The 15,572-nt window shown below is 38.0% G+C and overlaps 1 protein-coding gene across 3 annotated transcripts in view; it reads right to left on the bottom strand.

Moving 5' to 3' along the window:
* Window positions 1-15,572, bottom strand: part of CEP290 (centrosomal protein 290kDa) — a 116,263-nt gene that overhangs the window by 56,867 nt on the left and 43,824 nt on the right. For all 3 annotated transcript variants that reach the window (XM_014544593.1, XM_014544591.1, XM_014544592.1), the window contains 4 exons: window positions 14,805-14,920; window positions 7,263-7,365; window positions 6,780-7,010; window positions 3,393-3,566 (listed from right to left, as the gene is read on the bottom strand). In XM_014544593.1, the coding sequence (XP_014400079.1) occupies window positions 3,393-3,566; window positions 6,780-7,010; window positions 7,263-7,365; window positions 14,805-14,920 (624 nt within the window). The remainder of the gene's footprint in view (window positions 1-3,392; window positions 3,567-6,779; window positions 7,011-7,262; window positions 7,366-14,804; window positions 14,921-15,572) is intronic.

Consider the following 15,572-nt stretch of genomic DNA (forward strand, 5'->3'; position numbering starts at 1 on the left):
CCCTGCTCTGAACCTGACCAGGGGCTGCACCTAGGGATTGGGCGTGCCCTCTGCCACCCGGGAGCAGGCCTAAGCCAGCAGGTTGTTATCTACCGAGGGGTCCCAGACTGCGAGATGGCATAGGCCGGGCTGGGGGACACCCCTCCCCCTCCGCGAGTGCACAAATTTTTGTGCACCGGGCCTCTAGTGTTATGATAAAAAGAAAAGCAAGATAAAAGAATAAACTTGCCTTTTGGCAACAGGCACAATTAAAACCCTATTCTAGATACTGTAAATACATAAGAGAAAAACAAACAAGGGCTTAGGGTATTTTAAATTCTACCCTTTTATTTCCATACTCTTTCGAAGTAAAACTCTGGTCTTGCTCCAGATCCCATTGTCACCCCCACCCGGGTATCGCAACTTCACTTATTACCATTCCAATCTCTAATCTGGTCATCAATCATTCTCTCCTTATTGGCTCTAAAGTTTCTTTCCCTCTCCCTTCAAACTTCACTGGTCTCATTAAAAAAAAAAAAAGTGATAAAACAAATCCTCCTCTTGATTCTAATTCAATACATATTTATTTCTCTTCTATTATCAAACTTCCAATTCTTCTATTGCGTAATTCAGTTTTTGTACTTTCTAATCACCTACCCTTTTGTTTAAAATTTGGAAATTCAATTTTAATTACCTTTACTTTCATGTATCTTTACCCTTAAAAGGCATTTGTGATTTCCTAGTCACCATATATGATGATCTTTGCACCATGGCTCCTATTATCACCGTCTGAGGTCAACATTTATTAGCTCTAACTCTGTGCCAAATACGAAATACTAAATACACACATGAATTAAGCAGAGATTCTGATATCAAGAGGCTACTATTCCAAGAGGGAGGCAGGCATAGAAATACATATAATATGAGTGATAAACAGCAGAACTAGGTACAAGATATAGAACTAATATAGACAGGAGGAAGGAATTTGTTCTATGAAGAAGAATACTTCAGAGAAAAGGAGTCTGAACAAAGTTTTGAAACATGAATAGAAATAAACTGAGAAGATGAACTGGGAGAGGGGAAGGGGTTTCTAGATAAAGGTAAGAGCATAAACAAAAGAATATATGTAAGGAAAAACACAGTGTTGCAAAAAACTGATAGTTCAGTTTCTAAAACATACATAATGAAACTCCTTAGAGCAGTGGTTTTCAACCTTCTGGCCTTTTAAATATAGTTCCTCATGTTGTGACCGAACCATAAAATTATTTTCGTTGCTACTTCATAACTGTAATGTTGCTACTGTTATGAATCGTAATGTAAATATCTGATATGCAGGATGGTCTTAGGCGACCCCTGTGAAAGGGTCGTTCGACTGCCAAAGGGGTCGCGACCCACAGGTTGAGAACCGCTGCCTTAGAGTGTTATAGGAGATGAAGAGAAGTAAATGAAGGCTAGTCACAAAAGGAGGTTGACTTTTATTCTTTATGTGACTGGCAGCTTTTGACAGGTTTTAAGCAAGGGAGTGACATACTCAGATTCATGTTGAGAATTATCATTCTAGTGACAGAAGGAAGGATGTAACACTGGAGATAGGGATATAAATAATGACTACCACAATAAAGATAATAAAGAAAAAAAGACATCACCAATAAGGATAAATATATATATGTTCAGAATTATAACTGAGATATGAGGAAAGGGATATAATACAAATATAATTTTTTTTTTAAATTTTGAGAAAGGTTCAGTGGATCTGCACATTGAAGGGTCCCAGGTTCGATTCCAGTCAAGGGCACATGCCAAGTTGCGGGCTCGATCCCCAAGAGGGCATGCAGGAGGCAGCTGATCAATGATTCTCATCATTAATGTTTCTCTCTCTCCCTCCCTACAATCAATAAAAATATATTTTTTTAAAAATAGATAAAATAAAGTTAAAATTTCTCATTGATATGTTATCTACAGAAGACTGCTTACCTAATTTTCTAATGACAAAGAGGACAGAGGACATTAAAAAAAAAAAAAAAAAAAAAACCCCTGGCCCTGGCCAGTTGCTCAATGGTTAGAGCATGGGCCTATGCATCAAAGGGATCTTGGTTGGATTCCTGGTCAAGGGCACATACCTGGGTTGCAGGTTTGATCCCTGGCCTTGTAGGCACATGTGGGAGGCACCCAATCTATGTGTCTCTCACATCAATGTTTCTATCTCTCTCTCTCAAAATTAATGAAAAAAATATCCGAGTGAAGGTTAATAAAAATAAATGAATTACTTTTACATCTAAATAATCACAATTTTCATAAAAAGTAACATAATTATCTCTCCTTGGCAAAAAACAAAAAGTAAACTGATTAACATTATTTCTAGTTAGTATTAATAAATCATGTTAATTTTGTAGGAGTCATTGAAAGCTATTGGTAATAATGCTTTGTTTTATTCAGTGTTCCCCTAAGCAAGTAAAGGCTTTTGAGCCAATAGAATTCTCTGTCATTCCACCCCATTAGAGGATCATAAAAGAGAATAAATAATAAGCCAAAAGACATATAATCGTATCCTATATAATAAAACCCTAATATGCAAATTGACTGAATGGTGGAACGACTGGTCGCTATGACACGCACTGACCACCAGGGGGCAGGTGCTCAACGCAGGAGCTGCCTCCTGGTAGTCAGTGCACTCCCACAGGGGGAGCACTGTCTAGGCAAAAGCTGGGCTCATGACTGATGAGCACAGCAGCGGTGGTGGGAGCCTCTCCCGCCTCCGCTGCAGGCAGGCAGTAAGGAGCAAGGGGTCCTGGACTGCGAGAGGGTGCAGGCTGGGCTGAGGGAACCCCTTCTCCCCCGCAGTACACAAAATTTCATGCAATGGGCCTCTAGTTTCTGATAAGGAAGATGAACAAATCAGAAGCTTAATTTGCCTACCGTAAAGGGTATGGAGGTTAAGTGGCTAGAAGAGTTAAGTGGCCACACAAAGGCTCTGGGCCATATTCACTATCAGATTTAAACTTATGCTACTTCATCCTGCTCTTCTGTATCTCTACCATAAGAAAGAATGGGAATTTGCCAAGCTCATCCATGGCTGGGGAAGAGCCATTAATATCTCACCCACTCTCAGTTACAACCACCACAAGGAATAGAAAAGCCAGGGGCCATGAGAGAATAATTTGTTCCAGGAACAAAGGTAAGAAAAAGGGATGGGTACTTAATGCTGCTTCTTCTTTTGATTATAATACTCTATATGTTCCATGTTCCTTTTTTCTTTCTTAATTTCCTGATGGAAAGAGGTTTGATTCAGCAATATCACGCAAGTTGGCTACGGAGGATGACCTGGATGACCAGAAGGCATTCTGCACTTACAGATACATATGATCAAAGAAAAATGGCTGATATCACAGGGTTCTCAGATCACACAAACTTACCTCTAGGTGTTCCAAGTTGTTTGTTCTTTGAACAAGCACATTATCTTTTTGCAAGATGTCCCTGTACTTAGCAGTCAATTCATTGTATTGTTTATTGGCCAATTCTAGTTCAGACAGAGAAACACTATTATCCATAACTTTTTGGAGAGCAGCAATCTTGAAAATGGCCATCTCCTATGTAAATAAGGATACAATCAGTTAAATTAATGTACTGTTTCTTTTGGTGAGGCACTAGCCACTTTTGAGAAAGATAAGATAATACAATCAAAAACAAAAGAGGCTTTGAGATTAATTTTAAAAATAAGATTTCTCAAAAAAGAAAAAGAATAGATTTTTCATGTAAGAAAAATATTGCAATAATAATCATTTTTTTTCATATAACAAATCATCTTATTTGGAATTTTTAATCATAATAAAAATAAAGTGAATCCTTTTATAACTCATCATAATAAAATAAAATTCAGTTAATTTGAGCAAAATAAAAGAAGCAGCAGGAAAATACATAATTTAGACTATCTTTCGCTGGCTTTTCTAAATTTCATAAAATTAAAAAAATAACTTCTCTTTTGATAACTGGATGGCAAAATTAGCATTGCCACAAGTAACCTTTACAGCTTAGATATTTCTGGTTATCATAGTTACAAAGACTAACTGTAATAAAATATTTTTTTGTTCACAGAAAGGAAACATTAATTAAGAGAAAAGAGTTATCTTTATCATATCTATCTATAATAAATAATATTAAAATTTTTAAGTTACTTGGCTCATGTTCTACTCATTAACTACACAGCTAAAAAAGTCACAATTCAAATACATAGTTTAACACCAAAAAAAAAAAATCTAAACTTTCAGTTTTCTTCAAGGTAAGTTGATAAAGAAGTAGGGCAAAAAACAACTAATTTTATGAAGTGAAAAAGATAAAGAATTTATAGTTATAATTCATTCTGAAGTAGAGTAGTAAGGAAATCAAATATTTGTAACGGTGCTTCAGATCTTATTTTGACAACCTTTCTTCTCCATGTAAATAAGTATACACTATTCTACAATACCCTTGAGACTTGTTTTCACTTTTTCTTTGTGGAGGGTGAGGGAAGTTATGCTTCAGATCCCTTTTAAAGTCCCTTTTTTTTGTTTTATTTTGTTTTTTTAATTGTTGAAAAAAAAAATCCAGGTTGAACAATCAGGTTAAAGAGGAATAAAATTCTAGTTCTTTTTTCCCTTATATCTTATACACCAGCTGTATTTGTAATACCTCAATAAAAGTATATTCTACAAAATCTAATGCAAAAATAAAAACAAGAATACTTAAGTGCTAATATTTTCTTATAATATGTCCAAGTAAAAATAGCTTTTATTTTCAACAGGTTTTTTTGTTGCATCATGATTCAGCTTTAAGATTACATTAAAAATAGGGTTCTTAGCATAATAATTTCACCCATTACTATATTTAAAAGGGGATGATAAGGAACTCAAGTTCATTTTAATTTTACTTTGAATTCTTCTGTTTATATGATGCTACGTAAATTTAGACATGTCAACTGAGCATACACATGCTTAAAATAAGCTACATTGCCCTAGCTGGTTTGGGTCAGTGGATAGAGCATCGGCCTGTGGACTGAAGGGTACCAGGTTCGATTTCAGTCAACGGCACACACCCAGGTTGTGGGCTCGATCCCCAGTGGGGGACGTGCAGGAGGCAGCCGATCAATAATTCTCTCTCATAATTGATGTTTCTATCTCTCACTCCCTTTCTCTTCCTCTCTGAAATCAATAAAAATATATTTTTTAAAGAAGCTACATAATAAGATCAGATTTAGAACAAGGTGCAGAGGAGTACATATAAGCAGGTAACATTTTGTGTCTTTGTTAACATTTGCAAAATGAAACATTAAAAGGATAATCAGTTACATATAGGGGGTAAAAGGTATAGGGTCAGAAGATTTCTCTGACTGACTTTTTTTGAATATGCAAATACTTCTATATTCAAATTCAACTTAAAAAAGGAAAAAAGCAATCCCTGAAATAAAAAACAAATGAGCTTCAATATATATTAAACTAGAGGCCCAGTGCACGAAATTCTGTACCCTCTCCAGCTTAGGCCTGCTCCCCACTGGCAAGTGGACATCCGCCAAGGGCTCCCAGGCTGCCAGAGGGATGTCTGACTGCCAGCTTAGGCCCGATCCCCCGAGGAGTGGGCCTAAGCCAGCAGTTGGACATCCCCCGAGGGGTCCCAGACTGCGAGAGGGCACAGGCCAGGCTGAGGGACACCCCCCTCCCGAGTGCACAAATTTTTGTGCACCAGGCCTCTGGTCACTTATAAAGCAAAAAACATTACTTACAAAGTATTTTTGTCAAAAATATTTAACCTGCATATAACCAAGGCTTTCAGGGTAACTTTAGCAAATGCAATGGATAGAGAAACAAGTAGAATTATGCAAAAAAAGAAAATAATTATTATTATACTGGTGCATGAAAAATCAAGCACTGGAAGCGGGGGTCCCTCAGCCCAGCCTGCCCCTTCTCACAGTCTGGGAGCCCTCAGGGGTGGGAGGCGACCCGGGGATCAGGGGAAGGTGATGCCCCATCACACCTCTGCTGTTGCCCTTGCCGGCAGCACAAGTCTCGGCCAGCCCTGGTTACCTGTGCCTCAGGCCAGCCCTGGGTGGCTGGGGGGCTGAGGGGACTGGGGGACTCTGGAGGCAGGTGGCAGAGCAGCCAGGCCCGCCTAGGGGCAGGTCTAGCCTTGGTGCGCGCCTGCCACCCCAGCGGGGCTGAGGGGACTGGGCGCCACCATCTTGTGGTTGTGGGCGCCGTCATCTTTGAGGGCATGGCAGTCAATGAGCATATTCCCTCCTTATTGGCTGTGGGCGCCTCCCTCTTTGAGGGTGTAACAGTCAATTAGCATATTTACTCCTTATTGGCTGTGGGCGCCACTATCTTTGCAATGGTGTGAGGTTCAATTAGCATATTCTCTCTTTATTAGATAGAATAAATCATCAACATTTTTCAGAGAGAAAAAAACTATGGGATTCTATATTAAAAAGACATGTAACATTAAAAAAAAATGCAAGGTCCTTAACTGAATCCTAGGACAACTAAGTAAATACAAATATTGTCTGGACATTAGATTATATAAGGAATTCTTATCAATTTTAATAGGTGTAATAAAGTTATAGTGGTTATGTCAAAACAGTTTTGATTTTAGTGATGCACGCTAAAATACTTAGGAGAGAAATGTCTGTAACTTAAAATACTCCTACAAAAAATAGAAGCAATTATGGCACAGTGGTAATAAATGTTAGCTATTAATCCAGATATTAGGTGTTCATTATACTATCCTTTCTTCTTTATGTTTGAAAATTTTCAAAGATAAATATTCAGATATACCTTAAATCGTTGTAAACGTCCAATTTTTTCACCAACTTCAGCTTCCATTGATATCAATTCATTCTTCTGTTTGTCATTTTCTTTTCTAAGTTGGTGCTCCATTTCTATTAAAGTAGTATATTGTCTTATGAGTGACTTTTCATTGACTTGCAAGACAGTGATTTTTCTACTATAATCGGAAAGTGTTCTTTTCATTTCATCTGAATCCATCTGAAGAGTGCTGAGCAAGTTCTGCACAAAGACACATTTACATTACTTGTTAATTTTAGCTATCTTAGTTTACACAATATCATATATATTCCCTCATGTGAAAGAATCATTGATCTGCTGCCTTCTGGACGTCACCCACAGAGGATCCAGCCCCCATGTGCACTGACCTGGAATTGAACTATGACCTCCGGGTTCATGGGTAGACGCTCAACCACTGAGCAACTCAGGCCAGGCTACAATATCGTACATGGACTTCAAAAATGTTTTACTTACATTATATTCTTTTACTTTTATAGCATCTTGTTGAATTTGACTATCAAGTTTTTTCTTTTCCTCTTTCATTGTTTCAGATTCTGTTTTCCAGGTCTCCTTTTCACTAAAAAAATAAAAATAAAAATGACAAAATGCTAAACCTAATAAAATATTTACCGCAGGAAGAGAAAATGTCTCATAAAACAAGAGTCCCTAGTCTCAGTGGTTGAGCGTCGACCTATAAACCATGTCACAGTTCGATTTCATCAGGGCACGTGCCTGGGTTGCAGGCTTGATCCCTAGCAGGGGACGTGCAGGAGGCATCCAATCAATGATTCACTCTCATAATTAGTGTTTCTATTTTTCTCTCCCTTCCTCTCTGAAACCAATTAAAACGTATTTTTAAAGAGTCACTGTAGCTACTCAGTACCTAATAAGAACATCAAAATTCTCTTCAAAAAAAGATTTAGCCTGAAAGTGACATTTCATGTAATAAATGAAAGGTAAAAAAATTATTTTATCAATCATTTCCATTATAACATGAATCATCACCCTAAAATTGTACCAATATAACAATTGCTGCTGAATCTTATAAACATTTTATTAAAAATAGAAAATCATTAGGAAAACAGACAATCCCTCAAACTAATTCTGGAAATCAAGTCTCAATATTCTGACCCTACTCTTAAACTTGAGTGTTAAATATTTGCAAAATATTTAGAATATAAATCAAATTAGAAATCATTGGACGTAAAAGAAGACAGTATGGAGTTTCCTCAAAAAATTAAAAATGGAACTCCCATTTGACCCAGTAATCTCATTTCTAGGACTATATCCCAAGAAACCAGAAACACCAATCAGAAAGAATATATGCACCCCTATGTACATAGCAGCACAATTTACAATAGCTAAGATTTAGAAACAACCTAAGTGCCCATCAGCAGATGAGTAAATTAAAAAACTTTTGGTATATCTACTAATGGAATACTATGCCGCTATAAAAAAGAAGGAACTTTTACCATTTGCAACAGCATGGATGGAATTGGAGAGCATTATGCTGAGCAAACTAAGCCAGTCAGAGAAAGATAAATATCATATGATCTCACTCATATGTGGGATATAATGATCAACATAAACTGATGAATAAAAATAGATCCAGAGACAAATGGCGGGGGAGGGGGGGGAGGGAGGATTAGAGATCAACCAAAGGACTTGTATGCATGCATATTTGCATAACCAATGGACACAGACACTGGAGTAGTTGGGGCTTGCCCTCGGGGGTGGGAGTGGCTGGGGGGTCAATCGGGAAAAAGGAGACATATGTACAATGTTAAACAATAAAAAAAAAAAGATGTGCCACAGGCATAAAGAATAAAAATGGCAACAAATAGGTACCTATCAATAATAACCTTAAATGTAAATGACTTAAATGCTCCAATCAAAAGACAGAGAGTAGCCCTAGCCAGTTTGGCTCAGTGGATAGAGTGTCGGCCTGCAGACTGAAGGCACCCTGGTTCAATTACAGTTAAGGGCAATATCCAGGTTGTGGGCTCAATCTCAGGAGGGGGCGCACAGAAGGCACCCGATCAATGATTCTCTCTCATCATTGATGTTTCTCTCTCTCTCTCCCTCTCTCTCTCTTCCTCTCTGAAATCAATAGAATTATTTAAAAAAAAAAAAAGACATAGGGTAGCTGAATGGATAAGAAAACATGACCCATGTATATGCTGTCTATATAGACCAACTTTGGAACAAAAGATTCACACAGGATGAAAGTGAAAAGATAGAAAAAAAATTGTCCATGCAAATGGAAATGAAAAAAGCTGGGGTAACAATATTCAGATCTGACAAAATAGACTTCAAAAAATGCCATAGTAAGACAATGAAGGCTACTTCATAATACTAAAGAGATGGATCCAAAAAGATGACATATCCCTGGTAAACATATATGCACCCAATACAGGAGCACCCAAATATATAAAAAAAATTTCTGGAGGATTTTAGGTGAGAGATTGACAAGAATACAATCATAGTAGGGGACTTTAATAAACCACTAGCATCACTGGATATATCTTCTAGACAAAAAATCAACAAGGAAACAGTGACCCTAAACAACACACTAGATTAAATGGTTTCAATTGGCATTTACAGAACATTTCCCCCCAAAGTTAGAAAACATACATTCTTCTCAAGTGCACATGGGGCATTCTCAAAGACAGACCACATGTTAGGACCATACTAAGTCTCTACAAGTTCAAGAAGATTGAAATCATATCAAGCATCTTCTCAGATCACAATGGCCTACACTAAAAATCACCTGCAATAAAAGCATCCAAAAAAAGTCAAACACACGGAGATTAAATGGTATGTTATTAAAGAATGAATGGGTTACCAATGAGATCAAAGAAGAAATAAAAAACTTCCTGGAAACAAATGAAAATGAACACCCAACAATTCAAAATCTATGGGCCACAGCAAAAGCAGTACAGAGAGCAAAGTTCATAGCACTACAGGCCTATCTCAAGAAATAAGAAAAATCCAATAAACAATCTAATCCTACAACTTAAAGAATTAGAAAAAGAACAACAAGAAAAGCCCAGAGTAAGTAGAAGGAAGAAAATAATAAAGATCAGAAAGGAAATAAATGACAAAGACTAAAAAACAATACTAAAGATCAATGAAATCAAGATGTGGTTCTTTAAAAAATAAACAAGATTGATGAACCTTTAGCCAGAATCATCAAGAAACAATGAGAGAGGACCCAAATAAATAGTATCAGAAATGAAAGAGGTGATGTAACAACTGACACCACAGGAATACAAAGGATTGTAAGAAAATACTAAACATCTGTTTGCCAACAAGCTAGAAACTTGGACAAAATGAAAAAATTCCTCGAAAACTATAATCTTCCAAAGTTTAATCAAGCACCAAGAAATTTGAATAGAGTGGTAACAACCATGAAATTGAAGCAATAATGAGAAAAAAAAAAAACTCCCGGCAAACAAAAGCCCTGGTATAGATAGCTTCAATGGGAAGTTTTACCAAATAATTAAAGAAGAAATAATACCTACGCTCCTCAAACTAGTCCAAAAATCCAAGAGAAAGGAATACTTTCAAGCACTTTCCATGAGGCAAGCATTATCCTAAATCTAAAACTAAAGACACTACAAAGACAGGCCAATATCCCTGATGAACATAGAGGCTAAAATCCTCAAAAAAATATTACCAAATCAGATTCAGCAATATATTAAAAAGATCATACACCATGATCAAGTTAAATTTATTTCAGGGATGCAAGGCTGGTACAATATTCGCAAATCAATAAATGTGATACATTGCATAAACAAATTGAAAGACAAATCACATCATCACATCAATAGACCCAGAAAATGCATTTGACAAAATCCAACACCCATTCAATATAATGAAAGCCTAATATGCAAACTGTCCCCTCAACTGGGAGTTTGACTGCTCGCTATGACGTGTGCTGACCACCAGGGAGCGGCGCGGAACATGGCGGGCGTCGGCGATGTGGAGCTGGCAGCAGGTGGCAGTGGATGCTCTGCTGGCCCCAATGGGCCCCAATGAGAGCAGGACCATGGTGGGATGGTGGAGCAGGTGACGGAGCGCCCTGCCAATAGCCCTGCAGACAGCGACCAGTGGTGGCGACGAGGGGAGGGAGTGGGGCCCAGGTGCTGCCCAGGACCCAAACGTCAGCTGGGACCTTCCCTTCCACACCACACCCTCCCACTTCAATAGCCAGCCAGGCCTAGGGACGGCACCAGTGCATGAATTTCGTGAAATGGGCCTCTAGTTGTTGATAAAAACTCTCAGCAAAGTAGGAATAGAGGGATCATACCTCAACATAATAAAGGCCATATATGACAAACCTACAGTCAACATCATACTCAGTGGACAAAAACTAAAACCATTTCCCCTAAGAACAGGAACAAGACAGAGATGTCCACTTTTACCACTTTTATTCGACATCGTACTGAAAGTCCTACCCACACTAATCAGAAAAGAAAAGAAAAAAAAAAAGACATCCAAACTGGAAAGGTGGTGTAAAACTGTCATTATTCACAGATGACATGATATTATACATAGAAAACCTTAGAGACTCCATCAAAAATTACTAGATTTAATAAATGAATTCGGTAAGGTAGCAGATACAAATTTAACATCCAGAAATCGATGGCATTTTTATACACTAATAATGAACTTTCAGAAACAGAAACTAAAAAAAAAAATCCCATTTACCATTGTAAAAAAAAAAAAAAATTAAGATACTTAGTAATAAACTTAACTAGGAGGTAAAACACCTCTAATAAGAAAACTATAGATGTTTAAAAAAGATGGAAGAAGACATAAACAAGTGGAAGAATATATTGTGTTCATGGATTGGTAGAATTAGTATCATTAAAATGTCCATAATTCCCAAAGCAATCTATAGATCCAATGAAATTCCTATCAAAATACCAATGACATATTTCACAGATCTAGAACAAATACTCCAAATATTCATATGGAAACAAAAAAAAAAGCCACAGCAATCTTGAGAAAGAGGAACAAAGTTGAAGGGATCACAATACCAGATATCACATTATACTAAAAAGCCACTGTAATCAAAACAGCCTGGTACTGGAGTAAGAAAAGGCATATAGATCAATGGAACAGAACAGAGATCCCAGAAATTGACCCAAGCCATTATGCTCAATTAATATTTGACAAAGGAGGCAAGAGCGTAAAATGGAGTAAAGACAGTCTCTTTCAATAAATGGTGTTTGGAAAACTGGACAAATACATGCAAAAAAAATAAAACTAGACCACCAACTTACACCATACACAATAATAAATTCAAATTGGATAAAATACTTAAATGTAAGTCATGAAACCATAAAAATTCTAGAAGAAAATGTAAGCAGCAAAATAACAAACATCTCAAGTAGCAGAATTTTCACTGGTACAATGAGTAGGGCAAAAGAAACAAAGGAAAAAATAAACAAATGGGACTACATCAAACTAAAAAGCTTCTGCACAGCAAAAGAAACGAGCATCAAAATAAAAAGGGAACCCACTGTATGGGAGAACATATTTTCCAATGATATATCTGATAAGGGGTTAATTTCCAAAATTTATAAAGTACTCATACAACTCAAATTAGGAAGACAAACAACCCAATTAAAAAATGGGCAGAGGACCTGAGAATAGACACTTCTCTAAAGAGGACATATAGCTGTAACCGGTTTGGCTCAGTGGATAGAGCGTCGGCCTGCGGACTGAAGGGTCCCAGGTTCGATTCCGGCCAAGGGCATGTACCTTGGTTGCGGGCACATCCCCAGTAGGGGGTGTGCAGGAGGCAGCTGATCGATGTTTCTCTCTCATCGATGTTTCCGACTCTCTATCCCTCTCCCTTCCTCTCTGCAAAAAATCAATAAAATATATATATTTTTTAAAAAGAGGACATATAAATGCCCAAGAGACATATGAAAAATGTCCAACGTCACTAATTAGTAGAGAGACGCACATTAAAATGACAATGAGGTACCATCTCACACCTGCCAGAATGACTATCATCAACACATTAACACAAGTGCTGGAGAGGATGTGGAAAAAAAGGAACCCTAGTACACTGCTGGTGGGAATGCAGACTGGTACAACCACCATTGAAAACAGTATGGAGTTTCCTCAAAAAATTAAAAATGGAACGCCATTTGACCCTATAATTCCACTTCTAGGAATCTATCCTAAAAAGCCAGAAACACCAATCAGAAAGAATGCATGCACCCCTATGTTCATAGCAGTATTATTTACAACTAGAGGCCCAGTGCACGAATTTCATGCGGGGGGGGGGTGGTCCCTCAGCTCGACCTGCACCCTCTCCAATCCAGGAGCCCTCAGGGGATGTCCTACTGATGGCTTAGGCCCGCTCCCCATGGTTCTCTGCTCTCTGCAGGGCCTGCCTGCTCCACACCACGGCAATAGGCAAGCAGGCCCTGCTGGGTGCTGCCTGCATGCCATGCTTGCCTGCTCGCACATCGCCATGGCAACGGCCAAGCAGGCCCTGCTGAGTGCTGCCTGCGGGGCACGCTTGCCTGCTTGCGGGTCCCCGGGCCCCACAGCAGCCCAGGCCACTGCGAGTCCAACCCCACCTCCCTCTCCAGCCCTTGAAGCAGCCTCGGCGGCTGCTGACCAGACCCTCCTCCAGTGCAGGCCCCTGCCACCCCACCCCCGATGCTGCGTGCACAGCCTTCTCCTGTCGAGTCGATCCGTTATGGCGTCCCAGTTAATTAGCATATTTCTCTATTTTATATATATATATATATAGATAGATAGATAGCTACGCTCTGGAAACAGCCCAAGTGCCCATCAGTAGATGAAAGGATAAAAATGCTGTGGTACATTTACACCATGGAACAATATGCATCTGTAAAAAAGAAGGATCTCTTTTCCTTTGAGACAGCATGGAAGAACCTGGAAAGTATTATGCTAAGCAAAATAAGCCAGCCAGAGAAAAACAAGTATCATGTGATCTCACCTATATGTGGAATCTTGTGAACAAAATAGACCCAGAGACATTAACACCTGCAACAGACTGACCAATTCAGAGGGAAGGGGGTGAGGGTTGGGAAGAGATTAACCAAAGAACTTATATGCATATATGCATAGCTCATGGACAGATAATAGTACAGGGAAGGCCTGGGGAGGGGGTAGGTGTAGGGTGGAGGGAGTTAATAGGGGGAGAAAAGGGGACATCTGCAATACTTTCAACAATAAAGATAAATTTTAAAAAATAAAAAAGATGTGTTAGACACTGTTGCATAACCAAGGGATATTGCAAAGTCACCTGCAATCAGCTTGGCATAAACTAATTATGCTGTCATTCTGTCTGCCACTGACAATGTTTAAGACTTAGCTCATTAGCCCAATTCTGGCTAATAAGATCTAAATCACAGTCTGCCAGAGCCTCTGGGAAAAAAATTTTATCAAAAAATAAAAAGTTGTGTGGAAAAAATGCCCCTCTTCTTCAGTGGGCAAAATAATTTTATCTTCCTTGTACTCCTGTATCTATTTTATAACGTCAGTAGGAGAGAATATGACCTACCTATAATTAGCTATGGGTTTCTTATTAGATTACATAATAATCACCTTTAGAGTTTAAATCACCTTTCATCAAGTATTCTAATTACTACTAAATTTTTTTTCTATTGATATAAATGGGTTGGCAGAGATAAGAAGAAACACATTAGTCCCCTATGAAAATATGAATGATGATGGTGATGATAAAAAATGATGCCAACAGCTGACACAAAATGTTCATATGTGCCATGACATTTACAAAATTCTCATATCTGACCATTTTCATATAACTCACCTGTTTCAGAACACTCCATGGAAAAGGTATTATTATCACAGAATTTTACAGATACTAAACTGACACAGATAAAGTGGAGTGGGAGAGGCAGGAGGGGAGGGTAAACAAAATATGTAAATTTATGTTCTGTTCATTATTAACATGAATATGCTGCAATTACGTTTATAAAATGTTGCCAACACTTATACCTTAGATATTCTTTATATAATAAGCTTTGTTGATGACGAATTACTGCAAATTTTCTGTTATACTCTTCAAGAGAATCTTCTAAATCCTTTAACTTATTTTCTTTATATTCTAGTTCCTAAAAATGGGTTTAGAAATAAGAATGTAAAAAACATCAGAATACATTTTAAATCTGAAGGTAGAAATTTATATTCTGGCAAGAGTATAGAGAACTATATAAAGGAGAAAAATCACCTTAAGTAACACAGATCATTTCTATGATTATTTTGAATATCTTTGTTTAAGGCATATGGAATGAAGCAATATATGTAAAAGAGAAGTACTATAAAACAGGTAAAAGTAATTTTATCATATATGATAGTTACAGTAACCACACAAATTATCAGATGCAGTAGTTGTATACTTACCTTTAGTCACTCAGTCCCACATACCCTTTCATGAACATCCTATCTAATAATAGAGAAACATGGTAATTAACCGTAGCTCCGCTACCCTTCCCATTGGCTAATCAGGGCAATATGCAAATTAACTGCCAACCAAGATGGCGGCCGGCAGCCAGGCAGCTTGAAGCGAACAGGAGGCTTGCTTGCTTCAGTGACGGAGGAAGCCAACGTTCCCCGCCTGCCGCTGCTGGCCTCTGAGCTTGCAGTTTAAGAAACATTGTTACAAATACAGAAGCTAAACAAAACCCCAGAACCTGCTTTCAGCCAGCCGGGCCTCAGAGTTGGAGTTGAAACAGTGTTTCGATTATAGAACCCAAACAAACCAGA

Source organism: Myotis brandtii, unplaced genomic scaffold (assembly GCF_000412655.1).
Source record: "Myotis brandtii unplaced genomic scaffold, ASM41265v1 scaffold371, whole genome shotgun sequence".
In the NCBI taxonomy this organism is placed as follows: Eukaryota; Metazoa; Chordata; class Mammalia; order Chiroptera; family Vespertilionidae; genus Myotis; species Myotis brandtii.